Genomic DNA, 27,320 nt, shown 5'->3' with positions numbered 1-27,320 from the left:
ATTGCTTCAAATAAAAAACTACTCATATTTTGTCCAAACATTTGTCACACTATTCTCAGCAGTCAAATCTATTTTGAGCATAAACAGTTTGAGACAGACTGATTAGAATCTCTGGAAACTTAACAAATAGCACTTAAGGGAAAAAAAGCAAATAAGCAAAAATGTTTTAATATTTAACCTTTAATGCATAACAGTGTAGTCAACATGATTTTTTTTTAACCAGGGCCAATAGATTCCACTCATAATTCATGCATAAATAATCATGTGATGCAGCACAAGGACAGTGTAGGGATATCAATAATTGAGAAAGTTAAACATTTATGAGAATCGGGAGTGTATAAGGACAACAATTTTATCTGCCTGCCCAGTAACCCAAGGCAACAAACCACACAAACAGTTGGAAAGTAATTAAACTCAGATTTTGTAATTTACATTGGTTTGGTCCAACAGGAATGACTAACATCCATCCTTCTATTCTAATGGCCATCAATGTTTAGGATGCGATTAGAGCAACAAGAAAGCCCACACTAATGTGGTGTCTGGCTAGCGGACTAAAGGCGACTGCTTAAGTGATATCAGTACAGAGCGCATACGCGATACATCCTTAGACTGCTTGCTGGTTTTGGGATTGAAATCACAAAGGCGTGCTACTCGCTCCCATTCTGTTCCAGGTGTATCTTCTTCACAATCCTGGACAAAGGCCTCTTCCGCAGCTCTGAAATGATAACCAAAAATGAGAAACCAGCATCACATTAGCTACTGTACATTCAGTAAAATTTCCAGTGACTTACTAAAATGTTAATGCAAATTTTAGCTACTGCTGCCAACTATTCAACAAATATATTGAATGAGGGCACAATTACATCGACAGGAACAATAATGGTTCACAGTACCCCAAGCAGCTATTCAACAGCAATTTTAGACAAGTTAACCAACAACCTGGAGCTTATGGTCAACTTACTATTTGTCCCTTTCCAACTCAATGCTTCACTAGAGTTCAAGCATGGGTTAGAATGATTCCATCCGTCTGTAAGGGTTCTGAGGTCATTTGCAACAACCCTATTAACAATCTAGAATGATCAGATATTTCAGTCAGCACTAAGGAGTAAATTTAGATTCTTGGTTGCATGTCATAGAAAACAACTGCGTAACTTTCAACCATAATCACCAAATAAACTAAAACTTTAACTCTTAACAAATCAAACCAGCAGAATACAAGGTTTTAGTTTTCCAAACTCATTTCACAAGTGCTTTGCTGTTCCAATACAAAGGTTAAGCATGATCATACAAACTAATCAGTTTGGTTTGAGGATTTCTCTACTCCTAAACATCTGCAAATAAAATGTATTATGAAGGCTAACATCTGCCTGTTCATTCAAAATCATTGAGCTGCATTTCATCTGTTGACATGCAAATTCATAAAGTGAATGAAAGAATGGGTTGTCAATAGAAAAGTTAACATGCAACTTGATGGAACACGTCTTAACACCTAACAATGAATGAGAAAAATGTTGAATGTGAGTGAACATGAAATTTCAAATTACAGCCAAAGCAATAAAAATGGTTGGATCATGTACCGTTTTCCAAATCACACAGCTCGAGCTTGAACTCTTGATTCAAAGTTTAGTCTAACAGTGGAAGTTAAATGGAAATTTCGTCATCTTTTCTTTTGCCAAAGGGAGGAAAGACATTCTGCTTCCCTGGACGGAATACTCATTCAAGTCACAATACCTATCAATTTAGAAAATTGTTAGGTTTTCAAAAGATAGAAAAGTTAGAAACAATATGTAGCAGAGTTCATAGCTCTGGTTTCGAGATAACGAACAGACTAATAAATTCTGGAAGCAGTCAGTCTTGTTACTCCACAGGAAATCCAGGCTAAATATTCTTTGCATTCTAAAGATCCATTATAAAGATCAACTTGGACAGATGTGTCTGAAAGCAGATTTAAGATTAGATACAGAATAGCAGCTTGAAAAGAAGAACCAAACTGAGATGAAGTTTAATAAGACATCTTTTCACACAAACAGATCAAGTAAATCTAACTTGCACTTGCAATAACAATGAGGAAATGAGATGAAATGCAGACTTGTCAAAAAAGGAAAAAAATCACATCTTCACTACAAATATTTTAAATTCAAAGTCTGACAGTCTAGCTTTTGGCAATCTGGTCAAACTGAGCCTTGATGTTTGACAATGTAGCATTGGTTGTTTTTGGCCATCACATGAGCGCCGCTTGCCTGAGAGTCCTGCGTTGGGACAATTAGGAGAAACATTAATTTCTCCTATATCCAATAAAGTATGCTTTCAGGTTTATGTATTCTCTTATTTTGATCATTGCTTTATGTTGCTTCCATTGTCATTCTAGTCCAGAGAAAGCTAAAAAAATCAATATATTCTACCTGTGTGATGAGATTCAACCCAAGAACACAGTCACTATTCACGTAGGCTTCAAAAACTCCATTGTTTTAAATCACGAATAAACCATAGAGAACATTTAGAATTTGATAGGAAACTATACTATAAAAAATACAAGTGTTTGGGCCTAGACTGCACGAATAGGGATTCATATCCCTAATTCATTTCTCACCCTGCTCACTATAACCCACTCATTTAAACGTTTGCATGACTTCATTCACTATCGGTATTTGTGCAAGTCTTACGGTATCTAGCCCCAAATATAGAATGCTATAATCACTTAAACTTTCAATTCATCTTGTTGATTCACAATTTTAAACTGCCCTGTATGGGCTCTGCTTAAAAAAAACCCCAATGTTTCTACTTAAAACGAGTCACAAATCTGGATTTTAATTTCCATTGCCTCAATACCCCTCAGGCAAGTGGCCTGAGGTTAATCCCACACCTTTATATAGGAATTTACTTCAAAAACTAATGTCTAGCATTGAAAAGTAATTTCAGTAGCATGGAGGAAGATCTTAAGTTGAAATTTGCGTCAGGACCTTTTACAGAGTGATTACATACAAGGAACAAAGTTTCTGTGGATGTCAAAAATATAAAATGAAAATGCTATTCAATATTGAAAATAATTGTTCTTATTAGAACTTAAGAGTCAAAGAAACAATGCAGTGAGGTTGAAATATTGATTGAAGAATATTAGCAGTCTACTGTTAATGCTATATAATGCAAGAGGATCTACAGCATGCAAGAACTACTTTCAATGCCAAGAGGATGTCTAATTGGGATGGGGCAGGAAGAATGCTTGTGAATGACTAGTTTTGTTCTGATGCAGGATATTGACTTCCCTTTGTCTTCAGATGCTGCCCAACCCAGTGTGTTCCTCCTGCAGCTTTTTTTACTAACCAAAACCATGTACATTTGTATATTAGCTATTACCCGTGCTGAATACAAAGAGACAAGAGATTAGCTGGCATCCACCATTGCCGAATAAACAAGTATCTCTGTCTACAGGAACATGTAGATTCAGTGATCTTATTAAACTAGCTCCAGCACTTTGTCTAGTTTTACCTGAACAGCTGCTTAAGGCACTGGGAGTAGATTCAAAGATATGGAAACATGTTTTAACATTATAACTGAGAGAAGTTTCACTACAGAATAATTAGACTACAAAATTAAAGCTGGTAGTCAAACATTATTCGAATCTAAAGATCAGACATTGCAGTCTTAAAGTACTAACTGACTCATTTGAAAATACAAATTTTAAAAGGCATTCTACTGCTAATGTGCAATTAACAAAGAAAATAGCCAACATACACGTAGCCTATCACATCAGCGAAGGACTGTTTGTAGAAAGCTTCGTCAGCGATCCTAGTGCACATGCATGTTAGTCCAGAAAGTGAACCAGCAGATCAACAGGAAAAGGAGCACAGAAGTTGCAACAGGTACAGAAAAAACAAGGAATAAAAAGAGGAAGGACAGTGTTAATATTTTTAGTAAGTATTTCACCTTTGCCTGGAATAAAGCTAGGAAAATAGTTAAGTGAAGAAAATTTTCCATTACAAATCTGCAGTTCAATAGTGTATTGTTAGGACAATCTGATTCTGGCAATCTAAAGTAAAGCTAATTTTACAATGGTCACATTGCATTATGGACTGTGAATCCAGTCACTATTCAGTTCAAGTTAGCAGTCATATTTTAACATTTAAATGAATACATTCAATGTCACAAGCATGCTCTTTAAATAGCAGTTTAAACAAACTTCAATAACAACATTTCTATAAAATGTAGTTCAAATTGCAAAAAAATACAGCTAAATCCTGTTGTGAAGAATCAAATTCCCACCTCTAAATTTTAAAACGTACTTCTTTAGCTCTCCATATCTGATTTTTAAAAATATATGGTGACAATGTTGTTTCTGAAAAGCTCTAACATGTATTCAATTAATCCCCTGCTTGAAATGTTTAGTGTCAAAACAACATTTGAAACTCTTAGGTACTCCATTTCAGAATGTAATTTTTTCTTTAAAACACCCCAATCCCACATTGTTTGTTGCTTTATCTCAAAAGACTGAATTTTAGTTACTAATCCTTTGGGAGAAAAATGCAATCTAATACAAAAATAACTGCAATCATCCTCAAAATCTTTGCAACCAACAGCCACTCCAAAGACTCAACATTCCTGTGTACATGATGCACAAACTCATGTGGAACAGATTGGGTAAACGCACAATCTTCTGCACAGAGGAGAAAATGGAGAACCAGAGGACATAGGTTTAACGTCGGGGGGGGGGGGGGGTAGGGTACAGAAGGGGAAGGAATAGATTTAATAGAAATCGGAGGGGTAACAATCTTTTTTTTACATAAGGGTGGTGGGTGTATGGATTGAACTACCGGAGGAGGTAGTCAAGGCAGGTACTATCTCAACATTTAAGAAACATTTACAGGTACATGAAAAGGATAGTTTTCGAGAGATATGGGCCAAATGCAGGCAGGTGGGACTAGTGTAGATGGGACATGTTGGTCAGTGTGGGAAAGTTGGGCCAAAGGGCCTGTTTCCACAATGTATGACTCCTAAAGTGTAGTTGCCAGAATTGGCTTAAACAGCAGTTTAAGCGTTTAGCATCATTCTTTTGTATTCATACTCCATGCCTCCTCAAAACTTCATGCACCATTTTTAATGGCCTTGATCTTTATCTTCAATGATTCATGCATCTCATTCTGTAGATATCCAAGATAGAAAGTTAATTAAATCCAGTAAACAATTGAATAAAGCTCAGAACAGAGGATGAAAAATCCAGTTGTTAAAGATCACGCATAGTATGAGATTTTATCGAAGTACTTGCATTGATTTAAGTTAAGGTGACCTGCAAAATACAAGTCTTAATCTTAGTTTTTTTCATGTTGACATGAAAATTCAAAAAATATTTCTGAGGTCTGTACAAGAAACACTATAATTTTAAAATAAAGTTGTTCCTTAGCAGTTGCTCGTATCTGTAAATGAATTTTCAAAGCAGATATGCTTGATCACATGGCAAACAGGAGAAATTGGAATAAACTACTTTAAGCACTTTAATGTACAAAATAAAATTCCAGGGTAATCAAGGTCATTGTTTAAAAATGCTTCTCTCCCTGAAGCAATGACAGTCAAGGACGAGAAGAGTGAGCCAAACAATTTATAATTATAACAGTAACTTTTGTAACACCTTCATTCAACATTGTGGCCTCACCCAGACTAGTTAGAACCCAAAGTTACATGACGAGATTGTGCATTGCTGCAATCTATTCCTTAAAATGCACTGTAGCTCTGCTGCGCACAATAAGATCTATTACCAAAACTAACATTACAATGCTCTTACAAAAAATATAATCTTACTTGTACAAGAAAGATGGAATAGAGATCACCATGCAAGCTTCACAAATAAAACCCCAAAATATTAAGCTATTTAAGTTGCTCTAGATACTTCAGTACTAACTGGAATTAAATGAACATCCACCTGGATTAAAGAATCTCTAGACAAATTCCATTTTGATTAGCCCATACCATTAAGCATCAAATATTTTGGTTAAGCACCAAAATATTTTTTAATATAAGTCAATTTTGAGCATAGTTCGAGTTGTGCATGTTTTTTTTTAAAATTTCTAAAGTATACCCACTAGCTTAGCTTATAAGAAATTGCATTGGAAAAGCAACTAACAACTCATTTAGAATTAGGTATTCTACAGCCTTTTGTGGAAGCAAACCCATGAATTAGAATTTTCAACAGCCGAGATGAACTTTAAGCATTACCATACCTGTTATTTTTCTTGATTTTCTCCAATTGCTCATTCTGTCGAATGCACCATTCTTCCAGTTCTTTTCGTGCCTTCTCTTTCCATTCCAATTCGGCTTTTCGAGAAGCAGCATCTGATAAAAATGTTTTAAAATGACAACTGAGACTTGAAAAACAATGGCTTGTGATTGCTGTATTCAGTTTTCTTCTATATTTCCTGCACAAATACAATGCTTCATTTACAAGGAGCCCGCTGCTTATGGAATCCTAGAGAAAGTGACAGTCTGTAGGAGTACAATGGATCAATAGGAGTTAAATAACAGGAAAATCTATGCAGGTTTGGTGGATTTAACACACAGACCCTCACATTATAAATAATACTTTTGACTCGTGCGACTGAGTATTTTACCAACAAATGCTAAAATTAGCAGTGTGGCTCACAATGAGAAAAACATAAAAACTACAAGGAAGATACCAAGATGTTTTTGCGTAATATCTTTTGCATAAGATTTGTTTGCGGTGGAATTTCAGCAAATTGATGGGAGCGCAGTAGATGAAAGAGTGATCAGTCTGGGATTGCTTTGTTTGTAGAACGCAACCCCAGTGTGACCACTTATCTGGGGTTGTTTTCTAGCAGGAAGATCAATAAAGATGAATAGATTTAACTAAACAAATTTGAGGCCTAAACTTTGGCAAAGTTCAGTAACTAGTGAAGCAAAGTAATTAGAAAGAACAGGAAAGTTGAGAAAATATTCAGGAACAGTGCAAGGATACAAATATTTCAAAAATGGAGGCAGAAGCACACTTCCACACAACATTTACTGGGTGGCTACACAAATACTACACATAACACTACAGAATGAGAGGCGTAGTAATCTGAACAGCTCAATTTTTTGGATGCAAATGAATACGAGTAAACATCAAAAAGTGAACACAAAATGAATCGTAATCACTTCTGAAACAATCCCAAGATGACTATTAAAGTGCATGAGCAGAATAGTTTACTGTAAACAAAGTGAACTTGTACACAAAGCATAAAAATGAAACAATAATTAGTGCTGTGTGCAGACTTGAATACTTCGTAAATGCTCCACACCACAATTAGATGCTGACAAAAGCTTTCAAAACATGGCATAGGGGAACACTCAAGGCTCAATTCCTACAAACCAAAAACTACTCAGCTGAAACAAGCATAAAGAAACCATAGGTAACAAGTTGGATTTTTTTGTTTTGAGGATTGTAACAGATAATATTCCATTACAGCAATTTAGCTAACTAAAGTAGTTTTAGAGTAAAACAGCAGGGAAATTTTCATGAATCCAATCTAAAAGTGGTCTTTAGTGTACACAATGTGAATTTTTCTTCCATGGAATTAGTTACTTTTCTCCAAAAAAATGTATTTATAGTCAAAGCTTCTCATTATAAAGCATTGTTGCTTTATAACCCCACCCCACCATTGCAGAAAACTATGGGAAGTTTTTAATTCTTCCACTAGACAAATGGTTTATCAATTTTCATTTTATGATTAACTTGAGTCTAATGTTACTAATGCACACACAAAAATTACATCTTACCAAGATTTTCTAGACGAGTTATCTGTTCTTCTCTCCATTTTCGAATGCTTTCTGGTTCCTGACTCAAGCGGTCTGCTCGAGCTATTGCTGCATAACTGTCACTTGGACCATTTGATTCCTGTATTAACAAAATCATTACACAAGTACGACTCAGTCTCGGTTGATGGGACTGCACTTATCAATTCCTGCTTAAAATACATAACATGGCCAATTCTGACAAGTGTTTTATCTTCAGATTATGTTTAAAATAAGCACAGTATTAGTACCCAGAACATTCGGATAGGTCCGATTAGAGTTTTTAATTTCTTCATTGAGGCTCCCCTGGTTTCCTTTCCTAGTTCACTTGTATGCTGCACCTCCAAGATTTGAGACATTAAAGTACAAAAACCACTGGTATTACATTAAGTGATTTGTGACATCATTTCCAAGTGATTTGTGACATCAGTGTCACTTCAGTAAAGCTCAAATTGATTTTCTCAATTTCTCCTCGTTTTACATTAGTCATTTTGCTAACTTTCAGATCAGATCAAGTTTACTGCCCACTGAGCTCTACCACATGTTAATGTAATTTCCTTTACAATTAACGGAATACTCTTCCCCAAACTAAATAATTTCTCCGAAACATATCTTTGGGAACGATAATATCACCATAACTGTAAACTTTTCTAAAAATGCTTTTGCTTCTAAAAATTAAGCTTCAAAATTGTGCCTCTCGTTCCAGGTAATCAATAGAGTACCAGCGATATACACTATAATCCAATTTAAAGGTCTCAATTTTGCAGTCAATGACAACCCACAGGAAGACTATATTTAGTACGGTATAGATCCCAAGCATCCATTCATGCTCCCAAGGTTATCTGATCTGCAACATCAAGATCCTGTATGATATCACAACTTAATATATTAAAATCCTTTCACATTGATCGAGGTGGAAAAAGCCACAGCAAGTAAAAATGTTAACATACAACCAAGCTTTAAAAACCACTATAGCATATACCCAAATTAGAACATGCCAAAATTAAAACTCAAATAAAAATTGATATTCATATTCATATTTCAGAGTAAATAAGAGTCAACTAAAGATTAGAATAACTTGAACATTTCTAATCAAATGAATGCAGACATCATCTCTGCACAAGGTCAACACAGGTTGTTAAAACTGATTTGTTACTTTAAAAATTACAGTAATTGAAAAAATTTCCACACTAACCTGATATACTTCTCCATTAACTGCAGATATTTCATCTTTAAATTCATCTAGGGGGAAAAAGTTACAAAGTTGATGCAATGGACAGTTTAATGATACACATCGACAATTGTACAGAAAATGTACATGTTTCATTTGAAGTAGAAGAAAGTCATACTATTTAATTCGTTTGTGTGCCAAGATTAGAGACCAAGCATCCGTGTCACAGCTTTCCACATTTAACTGTAGGTGCGTGACAAAAGTAATTTGATTGGCAATAACTGTGCCATTTAAACCACACAACAGCAGTCCAATAGATTTTGTCAACAATGAACAAAATATCTGCATCTGGCTATCTAAACTTGTGCAAATCAAAGCATTGAAATAAACTTTTCTCTTGAAGCAAAATCCTAAATAAAATACAAATTTGAAGTTATTCTTTATATTTCAACTGAGAAATATGATACAGTGAGGGGAAACATGGCCAGTGCCCAATCCAAGGTGCTGTAATTTAAACCTATGTCATCAAGATACTCTTTAAATTATTTAAGGCAGACAGCTACATTTCATTCTGAAGAAGTCAGAAATATCCAGAAGCATTAAGGTGGACAGCATTTTGATCTCCAAGTTCTATTTTGGCTATTTCATCAACTTTGCATTGAAATCTCTCACTCTCTTCGGTATCCATGACAAGAGAGAAATGTTCAAGGGTGTCGGTAGTATTGGAACAAACCAAACCACCTGTCATCACAAATATTTAGGCTGAATGGTGTGCTGTCTATAGTTGTTAAGATAAATCAATGTTAAGCCAAGTCACCACACAGGACATTCTAGAAAATTTAACTTGGGGTATATTTTGTGTTTGAAGGAACACGGCAGAGGTCAAAGAGTGCTTAAGGGGGAAAGAACTTGAATAAGTAACCCAATTATTATGTTTGAAATCCTAAAAGAGAACTCTGATTCTAATCTTAGATAGTTGAGACAATGGAGCAAGGAGATGTTACTAAGTGTCATACACAATTCCTTAAAAGAGTATCAAGTCCAGGCACAAGTTTCAATGAAGTCTGAGATGAAGACTCAGTTGGGCAAATTGGCAGGAAAGGAGTGAAAATGAATGCACAGGTCAGACAGGAATGGAGGATAGGTTTTAGATGTATTTAGAGATGGAAGGACAATATGAAAATTTAAAATCAGAGTGAAAATTTTGAATTGATTTGGAAACTAGAAAGAATAAAATTAACCCTATGTTGGCTACTTGTGAAACAGATGCAGGCAAAAATAATATAACAGGATTACACCATTACTGGGCCTTAAACCTGCTGCACTATTAAAAATTATTTGATTTTGACCTTTGTTGCAGTTTTCTCAGCACAGGCCACTTCCCCCCACCCCCATGAACAAAAATATTAAGCTCACGATTAATCTTGATTTGGCTTTCACAGCTCTCTAGAGCTCCACTGATTCGCAACTTTCAAAGAAAGCTCATCTTCATAGACAGATAACACTCACTCTGAATTTTGGGTGAAATTTATAACCACGGGATGCAAGCTGGAAAGCAGCACGTCTCAGATCATGGAGGCGACAGAAATAACAGTAAGCAAAAAAGCAGACATGGAACCAAAGAGTCAGTTCAAAAGATGCACCGATTGCAAACATTCTGCTTTGACAAAATTTCAGCCAAGAGGTGCAGTTGTGAATTGGAATCAAGACTAGAGCCTGGTGGCCACAGATACGCAATGGATCCCAATGCAAAACCTATACCAATGTCAGGCAAGGACAAGCATAACAGTACTTATGAATATTTGTCAGATAGTTAACAGCGAGTGCAAGGTCAGAAACTAAAGTGAAATTTATACCTTTACTCCTGAAGGGTATGTGGAAAATAATACAGCTCATCTCCTTTAATTGCTTTTTATAAACATAGCAAACATTAAGCATTAATAACATAGTAATTAACAAAACTAAAAGGTTAGTCACAGCTGGGTTTACCCGGTTGGAAGTACCAGCATTTTAGAAAAGACGCAACAACATATACAGTGCCCTCCATAATGTTTGGGACAAAGACCCATCGTTTATTTATTTGCCTCTGTACTCCACAATTTGAGATTTGTAATAGAAAAAAAAATCACATGTGATTAAAGTGCACATTGTCAGATTTTATTAAAGGGTATTTTTATACATTTTGGTTTCACCATGTAGAAATTACAGCCGTGTTTATACATAGTCCCCCCATTTCAGGGCACCATAATGTTTGGGACATTATGGCTTCACGGTACTTGTAATTGCTCAGGTGTGTTTAAATGCCTCCTTAATGCTGGTATAAGAGAGTTCTCAGCACCGAGTCTTTCCATCATCTTTGGAAATTTTTACTGCTGTTTATCAACACGAGGACCAAAGTTGTGCCAATGAAAGTCAAAGAAGCCATTAGGAGACTGAGAAACAAGAATAAAACTGTTAGAGACATCAGCCAAACCTTAGGCTTACCAAAATCAACTGTTTGGAACATCATTAAGAAGAAAGAGAGCACTGGTGAGCTTACTAATCGCAAAGGGACTGGCAGGCAAAGGAAAGCCTCCACAGCTGATGACAGAAGAATTCTCTCTTTAATAAAGAAAAAACCCCAAACACTTGATCGACAGATCAGAAACATTCTTCAGGAGTCAGGTGTGGATTTGTCAATGACCACTGGCCGAGGAAGACTTCATGAACAGAAATACAGAGGGTGCACTGCAGGATGCAAACCACTGGTTAGCCACAAACATAGGATGGCAAGATTACAGATTGCCAAGAAGTACTTAAAAGAGCAACCACAGTTCTGGAAAAAGGTCTTGTGGACAGATGAGACAACGATTAACTTGTATCAGAGTGATGGCAGGAGCAAAGTATGGAGGAGAGAAGGAACTGCCCAATATCCAAAGCATACCACCTCATCTGTGAAACAGTGTTATGGCCTGGGCATGTATGGCTGCTGAAGATACTGGCTCACTTATCTTCATTGATGATAAAACTGCTGATGGCAGTAACATAATTAATTCTGAAGTGCATAGACACATCCTATCTGCTCAAGTTCAAACAAATGCCTCAAAACTCATTGGCCAGCGGTTCATTCTACAGCTAGACAATGATCCCACACATAACTGCTAAAGCAACAAGGAGTTTTTCAATGCTAAAAAATGGTCAATTCTGAGTGGTCAAGTCATTCTCCCGATCTAAGCCAAATTGGGCATGCCTTTTTATATGCTGAAGAGAATATTGAAGGGGACTAGTCCCCCAAACAAGCATAAGCTAAAGATGGCTGCAATACAGGCCTGGCAGAGCATCACCAGAGAAGACAACCAGCAACTGTTGATGTCCATGAATCTCAAACTTCAAGCAGTCATTGCATGCATAGGATATGCAAAAAAATACTAAACATGACTACTTTCATTTACATGACATTGCTGTGTCCAAACCATTACGGTACCCTGAAATTTGGGGGGAGGGGGGAGACTACGTATAAACTCCGCTGTAATTTCTACATGGTGAAATCAAATTGTATAAAAATGGCCTTTATTAAAATCTGACAGTGTGCACTTTAGCCACATGTGATTTTTCTATTACAAATCTCAAATTGTGGAGTGGAGGCAAATAAATGATGGGTCTTTGTCCCAAACATCATGGGGGGCACTGTAGAAGATATAAAGGTGGATACAAGTCACTAAGACGATAAAAACAAATTGCTGAAAGAACTGAGATTAGGCAGGATCCGTTGAAAGAAAAACAATGTTTCCAATCTGGAACCAGTCATAACGAAAATGAAGGATTAACTGTTTTTCTTTCACAGATGCTGCCCAACCTACTGATTTTCTCCACCACGTTTTTATTTCAGATTTGCAGCGTTTTCGGTTTTTGTCATTGAAAGCAATTACAAATGAGAGGCTTTACTTATGTCAATAGACTAGAGAAACTCTTATTATTTTTCTTTAAGTTAAGGAAGTAGAGCTGATACAAAAAGCATTTGAAATAATGCAAGGCACAGACCCATGGCAGATCAGAACCAGCATCATAGAATTATGGCAAATGTTGAGAAATAGACGTCATTCCCTAAAAGAAAAATGCCATAGCTGATCACAAAAATTGACAATGATTGCCGAAAACTGCAGCACAAGTGATTTGGGGGTTCTCACACATAAAGCACGTTCAGGTGCAGCAGGTAAGTAAGTTGAGAAAAGCTACTGGGAATGCAGAATTTTATTTGGAGGTTGGTGTAAATAAGTAGGGAAGTTGTACTACAAATATACATGATGCTCACGAGGCCACGTTGAGTACTGAACTATATTCACCCCTTACGGAATGAAACATCACAGGCGACAGTTTAAAGAAGTTTCACTGGGATGAATCTGGGAATACGTTTTGAGATCGAAAGGTTGAACTGACTGGGTTAGGAGTTGAAGTATAATTTAATTGAAAAAGATACTTGGGAACATGACGTTAAGTGCAGGTATGAAATTTCAAGGAAGAGTCTAGGATCAGAGGAGGGGTGGGGTGGTAAGAGTTCTCTTAAGAACAAGGAAGAAATTATTCCAAGATAGACACAAAATGCTATTATTTTCTACTTTAAAAAAAAATGTGTTTCGTAAAAAGCATCAAGTGGTTCAGGTCTGGAAGGCACTGCCAAGGAGAGTAGCAGACTCAACTACAGTGCTAACTGTATACTAAGAATTTTAAAGGGAAAAATGTTAGATTACAGGGAGAGGACAGACTATTGGGACTCACTGGATTACCTATACATTGAGCCATAACATACTCCACCAGCCAAAGTGCCACTCACTATTGAGGTTTGCAACTAAACTCTTTGAACACTTGTCCTCTTGGCACAATATGGCTACAAAACACAAGCAGATAAAAAGGGTTAGAAAGCATTACACATATTTAAATACTCCAATGGACATGTAGTAAAACTTGTAATACTACAGGGTGGGAGCTGCTTTACATCCTCGTTGTCCACCCTGGTTAGTTCTACGGAACTGGCAAAATGTGCAGCAAAGCGTCAACTACGGTACTCTGAAGCACCAATTGCCACTTTTGATTGTTGTAGTTGACATACAAAAGAAGTAATACTACATCCAGGTTGCCTCCATGGGGACATACAGGTGAAGCAAGATGGAAGAAACACAAACAGCTCTCAGTTTATATTGACAGGGATGAAGAAATGCCATTTTTTTTAAAACAGCACCAGCTAATCACTTTGGGTAGAACTGTCATTTAATATGTTGCAATTTGCTGGTAAATTGCATCAATTTCAGGGTACAAAGTCATACATTAAATAGCTTACTCAGCAAACTTTGAAAATTGTAACCTTCAGAACATTAAAATATGTTGCATCTGCATAAGCATAATCATCAATGATATGCAGCAAAATATGCCAAAAACTATACATGAAAAATAGAATTCACAGCATCTTTCCCTCAACATGTATTTTAAAAAGTAAGTGTGGTGACATGGGGGGGGGGGACGACGACACATGAGCAGAACCAAGCATTTTTGGAGGCAGTAGCACAATGCTTTGTAGTCCTTGTTCAACTGAGCACTCAGAACATTGGTCATAGGCCAAAGTTTTCTTTGCTACACAATCAGCAATGTTATGGTTACTTCACCAGAATGTCCATGCAGTGGAAGACCCAGGAAAGCATGAACTTAAATGCTGAAGTTAATGATTACCTCTTGGCAAAACAGCAGAATATTTAGTTTATTCTATTGATAAGCAAGATCTGTAACAATTTAAAATTCATGAGCTCCAGTTTTCCTTCAATAAAGCAATACTCAACTTTTCAACAGATTGATTAAATGCCAAAAACCAGTCCTAAAATGAACAATGTAGAAATAAAGTACTACAGATGCTGGTTAATACACAAAGGGGCACAAGGTGTGGAATAACTCAGCAGGTCAGGCAACATCTCTGGAGAACATGGATAGGTGACGTTTTGGATCAAGACCCATCTTCAGATTCAACTGAAGAAGGGTCTCGACCCAAAACATCACATATCCATGTTCTCCAGAGATGTTGTCTGATCTGCTGAGTTACTAGAGGACATTTTGTCCCTTTGCCTAACAGGGACAAATTTGAAGTGGAGAGCCACTCAAGTCAGTTTTGCTATTGATGACCACCAGGGCAAAACTTGAATACCAATCCACTTCCCTTTGCTAACTGACTCCTTTGCTGTCGAAAATAAAACTTTATTCTCAACATAAAATTGTAAAATTTGCCTGGGCTGTAGTGGTCCGACAACTGATTTAAAACAGTGGAAGGCAACCATTTATATTGGTGTAACAAACTAAATAGTTGGAGGAATAATAAATATCCACACGGCTGCTCTTCGGGTTACCCTGCTGTAAAATTGCAGAAGACTTGGAAATCATAATTCATTTTCACACCATCTTAGATCCTTTGCATTAAAGCAGAAGTAGTCAAAGATAAGTTCACTACATTAAAAGAAAAACTCACATATTTAATGTGATATCAAATAAAAATTTAAACTTGCTATTAATATAGTGGGTCAGGCATGTCCAATATGCACTCAATTGGTCAAACAGCATTAAAAAACTGAACAAATGTTCTTATACTCAAAGATCTGGTATATTTAAGTAAAGTAATGTATAGGGCACAAATCAGTCATGGTATTTATAAGATTAGTAATCCATCAAATTACAAAATAAGCAACTTTTTCAGCAAACTAGTGGCCGATTACACAAGTCACTAAAACCATGATACAAGGACAACGTATGCTCAAGGTTGCGAATCCTTGCTACACACACTAGGGACACTGAAAGGGCAAGTTAACGTACTTCCTTCGAAAACATTAAAAAACTAGTTGAAGTACAGAATCAGCAAACTCTACGGAATTAAAAAAAGTATTGAAGAATTCAGGCGGAAGCGACGTCCTTTGCCTGCAGTATTAACATGAGAAAATTTGGCAGGAGTTCTGGAGACACAACGCGGGAAGTAGTGGTTTCTCCGGTCACTAGATGACAGATGCATAATAGGATACTTCTCTTTCGCAGCGCCAACGCGGAAAGTCAGGGAAGCGACGCAGGAACTCGGCTCTTTTGCGGAGTGAGCAATGTCATCTCGAGTGACGACGCCGCCGGAGTTTAACTCGCAAACCACCGAGTGGTGTTTGGACAAGTTGGGAGACGACCCCCCCGGGTTAGACCGTTTCCGCTTTCCCAAACCAGGCAGAGAGGGTTGTTTTAATCCAGACAAGCGACGCTCCACAACACTGCTCGGTTTATGTGGAAATACTTCTGGCCCACTTCAAGGGGGGAGGGGGGGGGGGGGGGCAGCAATACAAAAAGGCGCAGCTGCCAGGTAGGAGGCGAGGAGGAAGCTGCCTGCGGGCAGCCGGACTCCACGTCCCGGGCAGGGCCGGGCCCGGTGTTGCCCCGAATCCCCGCCGCCCTCAGCGCAGGCCCCGACTCCCTCACCTGTAATATCGTCCGGGTGCGACGGTAAGGCCGGCGGCACCTCCCCGCTGTCCAGGATACTGAACCCTTCGTCGTTCTCGATGCCGGCGATCTCGCTCTCCTGCTGCGCCAGGAAAGCGGCGGCCGGGTCCTCCTCGGCGCTGCCCGTGGTGCCGTTGTCGGAGGAAAAGAAACCGAAGTCTTCAGCCATCTTCGACGGGTTGCTGCCACTGAGCGGAAGCGAGACGACACACACCGGAAGCTGTCCCGGCAGCCTGACGTCACCCTTATCCCGCCGGCACCCGAAGCCCCGCCTCACTCCCTCCCCCCCCCCCCCCACACCCACGTGATCATCCCTGTTGTGCAAAGGCTACATGGCACTAAAGGTGCACTGCAATGCTCACAACTGAAATAACCATTTCAGCAGAGTTGAGCCAAAGGTAAAGGACTGCAGATACAGTACTGGAAAGACTAAAGATCTGTGGAGAGTCAAATAGAGCAAAGTTCCACATCAATAACTTTCAACAGAGTTCTTTCTGATGGAAGGTAAATAAATAAATTCTCACTAAAGTGTTGGATGAACTACAAAAATGCAGCTGATTTATGGAAAAGGCAAAATTTGCAGAAAAGTAAAATAGCTTTTTATTAATAGTGATACATTTTGAAAGTCAAATTCAGTTGCCATATTTATTATATATTGCTTAAACTGGACAAGCTCATTCTGTATTATCTTTACACAAAAAAAATGGGTTGATGGTGGTATCGTCCTAAAACCTGGCCCAATCAAAGTCTGGGGGCTGGTGCCACTGACTGCGTCCTATCAAGCCAGACTACCCTACTTCAAACTCTGACAGGCAGTCCACCAAACCACTTTTCACACTATCTAGTAACTGCCTAACCAATTACAGGGTTACCTGTGCCTGTACATCAATCCCTTGTTCATTTCATGTGAGGCTATGTCACCTCCCTTTCCCTCTTTGCAAGATTGGTACTGAGGGGTCAGATTCTGTGTGTTTCCGTGTGTTAGAAAGTGGGAGAGTTTGTATGTGAGGAGCCGAGCAGGGTCCTGATAATCTGCCAAAATATTGCAGTTGAGGTGCAATGTTACAGAATTTGCAGCATCATGGTTTAGGTGGAGGTTCAGTATCGATCTGAAACATTAACTCTGTCTTTCTGTAGCTGTAACATAATCCATTGAATAATTCCAGCAATGTTGTTTTATGTCAGGATAGATAAGTCTCTGTGGAGATATTGCAAGGTTTATTTCATTTCTCTGTCATCTAACTATATCCTACCTTTCCAAGGGATCTGCTTAGGAGACTCTGAGTTGCATCCATTTATCGAGATACAGAATAATCAATTGATATTTGTTGGACAGCCATTCGCGTCCTGATGAGAAATGCCATCTGTCCATTCCTTCCATAGGATACTTCCTGATTCTCTGGGTGCCTCTTGCACTTTGTTTTCTTCTCAAAATTCTAACATCTACTGTTTCTTGTGTCTCCAATCTATTTGTATTAGTTTATTGTTCTCACATGTTGATACAGTGAAAAACATTGTTGGCATACGATTCAGTCAAATCGTACTGTACAATCAAACCGTACGCAAGTTCAACAGATAGTGCAAACAGAAAAATGCCAGAGTGCAGAATACACTGATGAGCCAAAACATTATGACCACTGACAGGTGAAGTGAATAACATTGAATATCTTGTTACAATGGAACCTGTCAAGGGGTGGGATATATTAGGCAGCAAATGAACAGTCAGTTCTTGAAGTTGATGTGTTGGATGCAGGACCAATGGGCAGGAGTAAAGACCCGAGTGACTTTGACAAGGACCAAATTGTTATGGCCAGGTGACTGGGTCAGAGCATCTCTGAAACGGCAAGGCTTGTGGGGTGCTCTCAATGAGCAGTGGTGAGTACCTACTGACAGTGGTCCGAGGAGGGACAAACCACAAACCGGCAACAGAGTCTTGGGTGCCCAAGGCTCATCGATGCACGAGGGCAGTGGTGGCACCAGGGTGCACTGTGGGAAGACGACAAGCCGGTGGAGGAAGTGTGATGCTCTGGGCAATGTTCTGCTGGGAAACCCTGGGTCCGGCCATTCATGTGGACGTCAATTTGACACGTGTCACCTACCTAAACATCGTTGCAGACCAGGTTCACCCCTTCATGGCAATGGTATTCCCTGATGGCAGTGGCCTCTTTCAGCAGGATAATGCGCCCTGCCACACTGCACACATTGTTCGGGAATGGTTTGAGGAACATGATAAAGTGTTCACGGAGTTGCCCTGGCCTCCAAATTCTTCAGATCTCAATCCGATTGAGCATCTGTGGGATGTGCTAAATCGACAAATCCGATCCATGATGGCTGCACCTTGCAACCTATAGGACTTGAAGGATCTGCTACTAATGTTTAGGTGCCAGATACCACAGGCCACCTTCAGGGGTTTTGTAGAGTCCATGCCTCGGCAGGTTGGCGCTGTTTTGGCGGCACAAGGAGGACCAACAGCATATTAGGCAGGTGGTCATAATGTTTTGACTCATCGGTCATATAAAAGCACAAAGGCAGCAATGAGGTAGGTTGGGATTTCGGGAGTACACCTTTAGCTTATGGAGAACCATTTAGAAATCTGATAACAAAGGAGAAGAAGCTGTTCTTGAATCTAGTGGTACGTGCTTTCAAGCGTTCGTATCTTTGCCTGTAAAGAGAGGAAAGAAGAGTTCGGTTCAGTTCAGTGAAAAGCTTTTGTTACATGCTAAACATTCAACTGAAAGACAATACATGATTACAATCGAGCCATATACGGTGCACAGATACACGATGAGGGAATAACGTTTAGTTCAAGATCAAGCCAGTAAAATCCGATCAAAGATAGGTCGAGGGTCACCAATGCGGTAGGTAGTAGTTCAGGACTGCTTTCGCAATGTGGTAGGATGTTTCAGTTGCCTGACAACAGCTGCAAATAAAATGTCCCTGAATCTGGAGGTATGTATTTTCAGACTTTTGTACCTTTTGCCTGATGGGAGAGGGGAGAAGAGGGAATGACCAAGGTGTAAAAGAGGCCTTGATTATGTTAGCTGTTTTCCGAGGTAACGCAGTGTAGATGGAGTCGATGGGGGGTGGGGGGGGGGAGGAGACTGGTTTTGTAGTATCGACTGGGTACATCCACAACTTTCTGTAATTTCTTGGGGTCTCGGCCAGACCTGTTGTCAAACCAAGTTGTAATGCATCCCATTAGGATTATTAAAATAATCTATGCTTGCTTCTTAAAGTTGCCAAGTTTAAAAAAAAACATACTCAAGATCATAAAATAAAACCTTTCAAATTAGAGTAAGTGAAAAGCAAATAAAGAATAGCAGTTGCTGGAAATCTGAAATACAAATAGATAAAACTGGAAATACCCAGAAGGCCAGGTAGCATTGTTGAGACATAAACACTCAATATTTCAAGCCAATTATCTTCTGTCAAAATTAGGATAAGTTAATCATGTTTTAACTTGCAGAGAAAGGAAGGGGTTGGAGAGAGCAAAATAAATGTTAGTTGTCTGGTCAAGCCAAAATTATTGTTACAAATAATGAAGATGCTGACTGGGTGAAGTTTGTGAGAGCTTGATAGTCACACTTGGGCCGGTTAATCACCTTCTCCAAGCACCTGATCTCACCCTATCATACATTTGTTTTGTTCCCTCCACTCCCCATTCTTCTCTGCAACATAACCTATGTTTAATTTCGAACTGTCCCTAGATTTGAAATGTTAAGAAGAAACAAGACGGCCGGTGCTAGAATCTGGAGCAAAGAAAAACTGCTGGAGAAACTCAGAGGATCAAGCAGCAACTGTGAAGGAAAAAGGATGGTTGATGGTTTGGTTGAGATCTGCCCGTTGAGATTCAGAGTAACGCATTTCACCTTTAACTCATCTCTAAAAAGACCACTTATCTGTAACTGCTGGCCTTGATAAAAAATGCCTATATACTAAAAATGAATAAAAGTGTCCATCCACAGGAAACTATTAGATCAAAATCCATGTTAAAATCAATCTTGTTGTTCCATTATCTGACGTTAATCAATTTTCCAGCTCCCCAAATGCTTTAAGATTAGGTTATTTTTCTGCCACATCACTTAATTATTATTCCAATGATATTGCTCAACCAGATGTCTAGCAAAGTTAGAGTCTCAATTAACCATCTTGTCAACTGTTTACCAAGGGATGACATCCATTATTACTGATAATATAGATTCATTTAATAAAGTAATAGAATTTAAGTAACCATAATACTTTTTGATTCTAACATTTTCTGTTTATGCCATTGATAGTAACTAAGCTATGTCATATATGGTATTATTACTACTAATATATTCATTATGAACATTTCCTCAGAAAATATGTACAAATTTATTCTAAAAGCAGAGGAAGATTTATGTCAATTAAATGGAAAATAGTCACATATGAAAAGTCAATGGGGAAACCTTTTAACATGGCAAAGGGGATTACAGAGGCATGAGGCAGGAGCTGGCCAAAATTGACTGGAAGGAGGCCCTAGCAGGGAAGACGGTAGAACAGCAATGGCAGGTATTCCTGGGAATAATGCAGAGGTTGCAGGATCAATTTATTCCAAAGAGGTGGAAAGACTCTAAGGGGAGTAAGAGACACCTGTGGCTGACAAGGGAAGTCAGGGACAGCATAAAAATTAAGGAGAGGAAGTATAACATAGCAAAGAAGAGTGGGAAGACAGAGGATTGGGACTCTTTTAAAGAGCAACAAAAGTTAACTAAAAAGGCAATACGGGGAGAAAAGATGAGGTACGAGGGTAAACTAGCCAATAATATAAAGGAGGATAGCAAAAGTTTTTTTAAGTACGTGAAGAGGGAAAAAATAGTCAAGGCAAATGTGGGTCCCTTGAAGACAGAAGCAGGGGAATTTATTATGGGGAACAAAGAAATGGCAGACGAGTTAAACCGTTACTTTGGATCTGTCTTCACTGAGGAAGATACACACAATCTCCCAAATGTTCTAGGGGCCGGAGAACCTAGGGTGATGGAGGAACTGAAGGAAATCCACATTAGGCAGGAAATGGTTTTGGGTAGACTGATGGGACTGAAGGCTGATAAATCCCCAGGGCCTGATGGTCTGCATCCCAGGGTACTTAAGGAGGTGGCTCTAGAAATAGTGGAAGCATTGGAGATCATTTTTCAATGTTCTATAGATTCAGGATCAGTTCCTGTGGATTGGAGGATAGCAAATGTTGTCCCACTTTTTAAGAAAGGAGGGAGAGAGAAAACGGGTAATTATAGACCAGTTAGTCTGACATCAGTGGTGGGGAAGATGCTGGAGTCAATTATAAAAGACGAAATTGCTGAGCATTTGGATAGCAGTAACGGGATCATTCCGAGTCAGCATGGATTTACGAAGGGGAAATCATGCTTGACAAATCTACTGGAATTTTTTGAGGATGTAACTAGGAAAATTGACAGGGGAGAGTCAGTGGATGTGGTGTACCTCGACTTTCAGAAAGCCTTCGACAAGGTCCCACATAGGAGATTAGTGGGCAAAATTAGGGCACATGGTATTGGGGGTAGGGTACTGACATGGATAGAAAATTGGTTGACAGACAGAAAGCAAAGAGTGGGGATAAATGGGTCCCTTTCGGAATGGCAGGCAGTGACCAGTGGGGTACCGCAAGGTTCGGTGCTGGGACCCCAGCTATTTACGATATACATTAATGACTTAGACGAAGGGATTAAAAGTACCATTAGCAAATTTGCAGATGATACTAAGCTGGGGGGTAGTGTGAATTGTGAGGAAGATGCAATAAGGCTGCAGGGTGACTTGGACAGGTTGTGTGAGTGGGCGGATACATGGCAGATGCAGTTTAATGTAGATAAGTGTGAGGTTATTCACTTTGGAAGTAAGAATAGATAGGCAGATTATTATCTGAATGGTGTCAAGTTAGGAGGAGGGGGAGTTCAACGAGATCTGGGTGTCCTAGTGCATCAGTCAATGAAAGGAAGCATGCAGGTACAGCAGGCAGTGAAGAAAGCCAATGGAATGTTGGCCTTCGTAACAAGAGGAGTTGAGTATAGGAGCAAAGAGGTCCTTCTACAGTTGTACCGGGCCCTGGTGAGACCGCACCTGGAGTACTGTGTGCAGTTTTGGTCTCCAAATTTGAGGAAGGATATTCTTACTATGGAGGGCGTGCAGCGTAGGTTCACTAGGTTAATTCCCGGAATGGCGGGACTGTCGTATGTTGAAAGGCTGGAGCGATTGGGCTTGTATACACTGGAATTTAGAAGGATGAGGGGGGATCTTATTGAAACATATAAGATAATTAGGGGATTGGACACATTAGAGGCAGGAAACATGTTCCCAATGTTGGGGGAGTCCAGAACAAGGGGCCACAGTTTAAGAAAAAGGGGTAGGCCATTTAGAACGGAGATGAGGAAGAACTTTTTCAGTCAGAGAGTGGTGAAGGTGTGGAATTCTCTGCCTCAGAAGGCAGTGGAGGCCAGTTCGTTGGATGCTTTCAAGAGAGAGCTGGATAGAGCTCTTAAGGATAGCGGAGTGAGGGGGTACGGGGAGAAGGCAGGAACGGGGTACTGATTGAGAGTGATCAGCCATGATCGCATTGAATGGCGGTGCTGGCTCGAAGGGCTGAATGGCCTACTCCTGCACCTATTGTCTATTGTCTATTGTCTAAAATGTTTAAGATTCGGCTATACCTAAATCTGACCAAAAACAACCTGTTTTAACATTATACTGAATGGTAGGAGTTTAATTATGAAATCCTTTCACTGCTCACGCCTGACTTTTCTCCAATGTTAATTTGCATGGTGTTTTGGGTATATACATAAAACTAGTTGTGTCTACAGCTCCTGATTATGTTCCAGCAATGTCAGATTAAATGGCTCAGGGTCAATATCTGTCTGATTATGCTCTTGTTAATTGCTTTATGGCTCTTTTAATTAGGTTATAGGTGGCAAATAAATTATTGTTGAATGTCAAGGTTCTGCTATGCACAGAAGATCATTCTCCGTTTCCAATTTACCTTTGAGCAAATATTCTGGATTTATATAATGATAAAAACAGTTACTGAATTCTAATACCTCTCAGGTTAATAGAGATGAATCATTCTTCAAAAAGAAATGTTGAACATTTGTATTAAATGCAATTCATCTAAATAAGCAATCATAGAAGGCAGAATACGTAATAGTGCAGCACAGGCACTTCGGCCCACAATGTATATGCTGAACAGGATGTTAAGTTCTCTGCCTGCAAATCATTCATATCTCTTCATTCAGTGGATGTCCATGTGCCTATCTAAAAGCCTCTTAAATGTCACAATTTAGTCTGTCTCCACCACCACTTACGGCAGCAGGCTCCATCGCTCACTGTGTAAGAAACGTGCTCTGCATGTCTCTTTTAAACTTTGCCTCTCTCACCTTAATGTTATGCCTTCTAGTCTTTGACATTGCCACCCTGGGAAAAAGTCTCTGACTGTCTACCCCATCTATGCCTCTCATAATTTTACATACTTCTATTAGGTTTCCCCTCAGCCTCTGACACACCAGAGAAAACAATCCAAGTTCATCCAACTCCTTCTTATAACTAATACCCTCTAATCATATCATATCATATCATATATATACAGCCGGAAACAGGCCTTTTCGGCCCACCAAGTCCGTGCCGCCCAGCGATCCCCGTACATTAACACTATCCTACACCCACTAGGGACAATTTTTACATTTACCCAGCCAATTAACCTACATACCCGTACGTCTTTGGAGTATACAGGCAGCATTCTGGTAAACATATTTTGCATGTTCTCCTAAATCTCCACATCCTTCCTGCAATGGGTCAAACAAAACTGCGTACGATACTCCAAATGTGGCCTAACCAAAGTCCTATAAAGCTGCAAGATGACTTCCTGAATATCATACACTTGCCTTCATCGGACAGGGCATTGAGTATTATGTGCCTTCTTTACCATTCTAACTCCTTGTGTTGCCACTTTCAGGGAGCTATGGACTTGGACCCATATATCCCTCCATTGATCAATGCAATTAAGGGTCTTGCCATTTACTGTAGACTTTCTTCTTCCATTAGTCTCCCAAAATGCAACATCTCATACCTGCTCAGATTAAACTCGATCTGCTATGTCTATGTTCATTTCTGCAGCTGATCTATATCTCACTGTATACTTTGAAAACCTTTATCTGTCCGCAATTCCACTGATTTTGGTGTCTGAAAACTTACTGACCAACTCATCCACATTTATGTCCAAGTTGTTTATATATATCACAAACAGAGGTCCCAGCACAGATTCCTGTGGGGCTCAACTGGTCACACACCTCCAGCCAGAATAACACCCACCTTAAACATCTGTCTTCTGTGAGTAAGCCAGTTCTGAATCCAAACGACCAGGTCACTGTGGATCCCATCTTAATCTTCTCGATCAGTCTACCATGAGGGACTTTATCACGTGCCTTACTAAAATCCATGTAGACAGCATCCACTGTCCTACCCTCATCAATCACTTTGATCACGTCCTCAAAAACTCAATTGTTAGTCAGATATGACATGCCACAGCCGAAGCTGTGCTGACTGCCCCTAATTAATCTATTCTCTTCCATCCCCTCTGCACCTTTTCCAGCTTGACAACATTTTTCCTACAACATGGTGCTCAAAACTGAACACAATATACAGAATGCGGAGGAAGGAACTGCAGCTGTTAGTTTACACCCAAGATAGACGCAAAATGCTGGAGTAACTCAGCGGGACAAGCAACATCTCTGGAGAGAAGGAATGGGTGATGTTTCAGGTCGCGACCCTTCTTCAGACTGAGAGTTAGAGGAGAGCGAGACGCAGATATGGAAGGGTAAAGTGTGAAAATGAGAGATCAAATGGGACGAAAATCGAGGATCATTGTCAGCAAGGGGAACTTGACAATGAGGCATACAAAGATAAAATGTAATCAGGAGGACACTAGTTGGAGACTCGGATGGGGAAGGGATAGCGAGAGAGGGAAAGCAAGAAAGCTGCCCAAGCAAAATATGAGGTGATGTTTTCAAGAGAGAGTTAGATTTAGCTCTTAGGGCTAAAGGAATCAAGGGATATGGGGAAAAAGCAGGAACGGGTTACTGATTTTAGGTGATCAGCCATGATCATATTCAGTGGCGGTGCTGGCTCGAAGGGCCGAATGGCCTACTTCTGCACCTATTTTTCTATGTTTCTTTGTTCCTCCAATTTGTGTTGGGCCATATTCCATTCTTTGACATTGGGCTGATGCATGCAAGAACATCTCACAGTCATATATTTCCTTAAAAGATTGAGATTTGGTATGTTGACGAATTCTCTCTTGAACTTCTCCACATGTAAGGTAGAGAGTATATTGATTGGTTCACGACCATCCAACCATCACGACCTGGTTTGGCAACTCGAACATACAGGAACGAAGATTACAAAATGTGGTGGACACTACCCAGTCCACAATGGATATGGACCTCCCCACCATTGAAAAGATCTGTAGGAGACACTGGTTCAGAAAGGCCCCCAGTATAATCAGGGCCCCACACCACCCTGGCCACGCTCTCATTTCACTCCTTCCATCAGGAAGAAGGAATAGCAGTCTGAAAACTGCAACCTCCAGGTCCAGGAATAGTTTCTTCCCAACAACCATCAGGCTATTGAACACTGAACATTAACTAAACTATGATCTGTTTGGTTGCACTCAGGACTCCAGGCTTTGTTTTGTTTTGCACTAAACTTTTAAAATATATTTATTGAACTTTTTTTTGTTTGTTTATTATGTTATCTATTGAGTATTGTGTTTACAAACCTGTTGTGCTGCTGCAAGTAAGAATTTCATTGATTTGTTTCGGTACACATGACAATTAAAAACTTTTAATTTTGCCCCATGTCATAAATGTTCCCCAACACCTTAGGTACACAAGAAAGCCAAAGGTATACGGGTAGTTGCCTGTGGCCATAGTTATGGAGGGTAGACTGGTACGCAGAATGATTAAGCAAATTGGCTGCACCTAGTTTGGATCAATGAATGGCCACCTTGATCAGGCCCAGCTCAGACCAACCCATCCACACCCCTCTCTTTCAACACTGTGCAGCAGATGATCAAAAGTTTACGACTGAGGACTGAAGTGAAGGACAAATTGAGGACCATCCTCATCTCTTATGAAACATTGACTCCGTTTTTCTTCCAAGCTTTTAGCTACCAATAGACAGTGGATATTTGGGGGGGGGGGAGGAGGAAGCACATTGTAGTTATATAATTAATTTAACATTATAGAGATCTCAAGATTGTGATATCCTTTATTTTATCTGATTTTGGATTCTATCAATTGTGCCCTTCATGAAAGGATACACTTTTGATGGATTTCACATTAATTTTGCATTATAGCTTAACTAAAGACCATTGAGAGCAATAGTAATATTCTAACTACTTCAATCCTGACATCAACATAAATGCCAGAAACATCTTTTTTGAATTTATTGCTTTTATTCTTTAACATACATGCCACGCATCAATTTAACCAAAGTAATTATTTCTTTTAAAATGTCATAAGTTGCCCAGTTCCACTGTAAAAAAAAACATAAGGTAGACAAAAAAATGCTGGAGGATGGTTACACAAATGTAATTTTAAATATTCGCAATACGTGCGTACAATTCCTTGCATTGTCCTTGATTTAATATAATAACATAAAAATAACAAAATAGGCCGTTGAAATTACAAGTAAGAATTTCATTGCTGGTCTGCCAAGAGTGTTTTATTGTCATATGTCCCAGATAGAACAATGACATTCTTATTTGCAGCAGCACAACAGAATATGCAAACATAGTAAACAACATAATAAACGAGAATGAATGTCTGGGATATACAGGACAGTAAAACAATTAAAAAGGCTGGGGAAA

At 39.2% G+C, this 27,320-nt stretch overlaps 1 protein-coding gene across 2 annotated transcripts; it reads right to left on the bottom strand.

The window, feature by feature from the left end:
• Positions 1-162: 162 nt before the first annotated feature.
• On the bottom strand, positions 163-16,661 carry LOC144600115 (clathrin light chain B-like). 2 transcript variants are annotated; one of them, XM_078411539.1, is made up of 6 exons: positions 16,412-16,661; positions 8,972-9,018; positions 7,762-7,879; positions 6,210-6,321; positions 3,733-3,786; positions 163-715 (listed from the first exon to the last, which is right to left on the bottom strand). In XM_078411539.1, the coding sequence occupies exons 1-6, from the start codon at positions 16,599-16,601 to the stop codon at positions 544-546; spliced, it is 693 nt and encodes a 230-aa protein (XP_078267665.1). In that variant the 5' UTR covers positions 16,602-16,661; the 3' UTR covers positions 163-543. The 2 variants fall into 2 exon arrangements, with proteins under 2 accessions (XP_078267665.1, XP_078267666.1); XM_078411540.1 differs by lacking the exon at positions 3,733-3,786.
• Positions 16,662-27,320: the final 10,659 nt, after the last annotated feature.

Source organism: Rhinoraja longicauda, chromosome 14 (assembly GCF_053455715.1).
Source record: "Rhinoraja longicauda isolate Sanriku21f chromosome 14, sRhiLon1.1, whole genome shotgun sequence".
Taxonomy (NCBI): Eukaryota; Metazoa; Chordata; class Chondrichthyes; order Rajiformes; family Arhynchobatidae; genus Rhinoraja; species Rhinoraja longicauda.
Note: the sequence above shows the minus strand (reverse complement) of the source record. Positions and strands in the feature narration are given on the sequence as shown.

Coding starts and splice junctions, on each gene's coding strand:
- LOC144600115 (XM_078411539.1), bottom strand. CDS start 16,601: ATGGCTGAAGACTTCGGTTTCTTTTCCTCCGACAACGGCACCACGGGC. Junction 9,019..16,411: donor GCACCCGGACGATATTACAG/GTGAGGGAGTCG, acceptor TTTTCCCCCTAG/ATGAATTTAAAGATGAAATA. Junction 6,322..7,761: donor AACTCGTCTAGAAAATCTTG/GTAAGATGTAAT, acceptor CATTTTTATCAG/ATGCTGCTTCTCGAAAAGCC.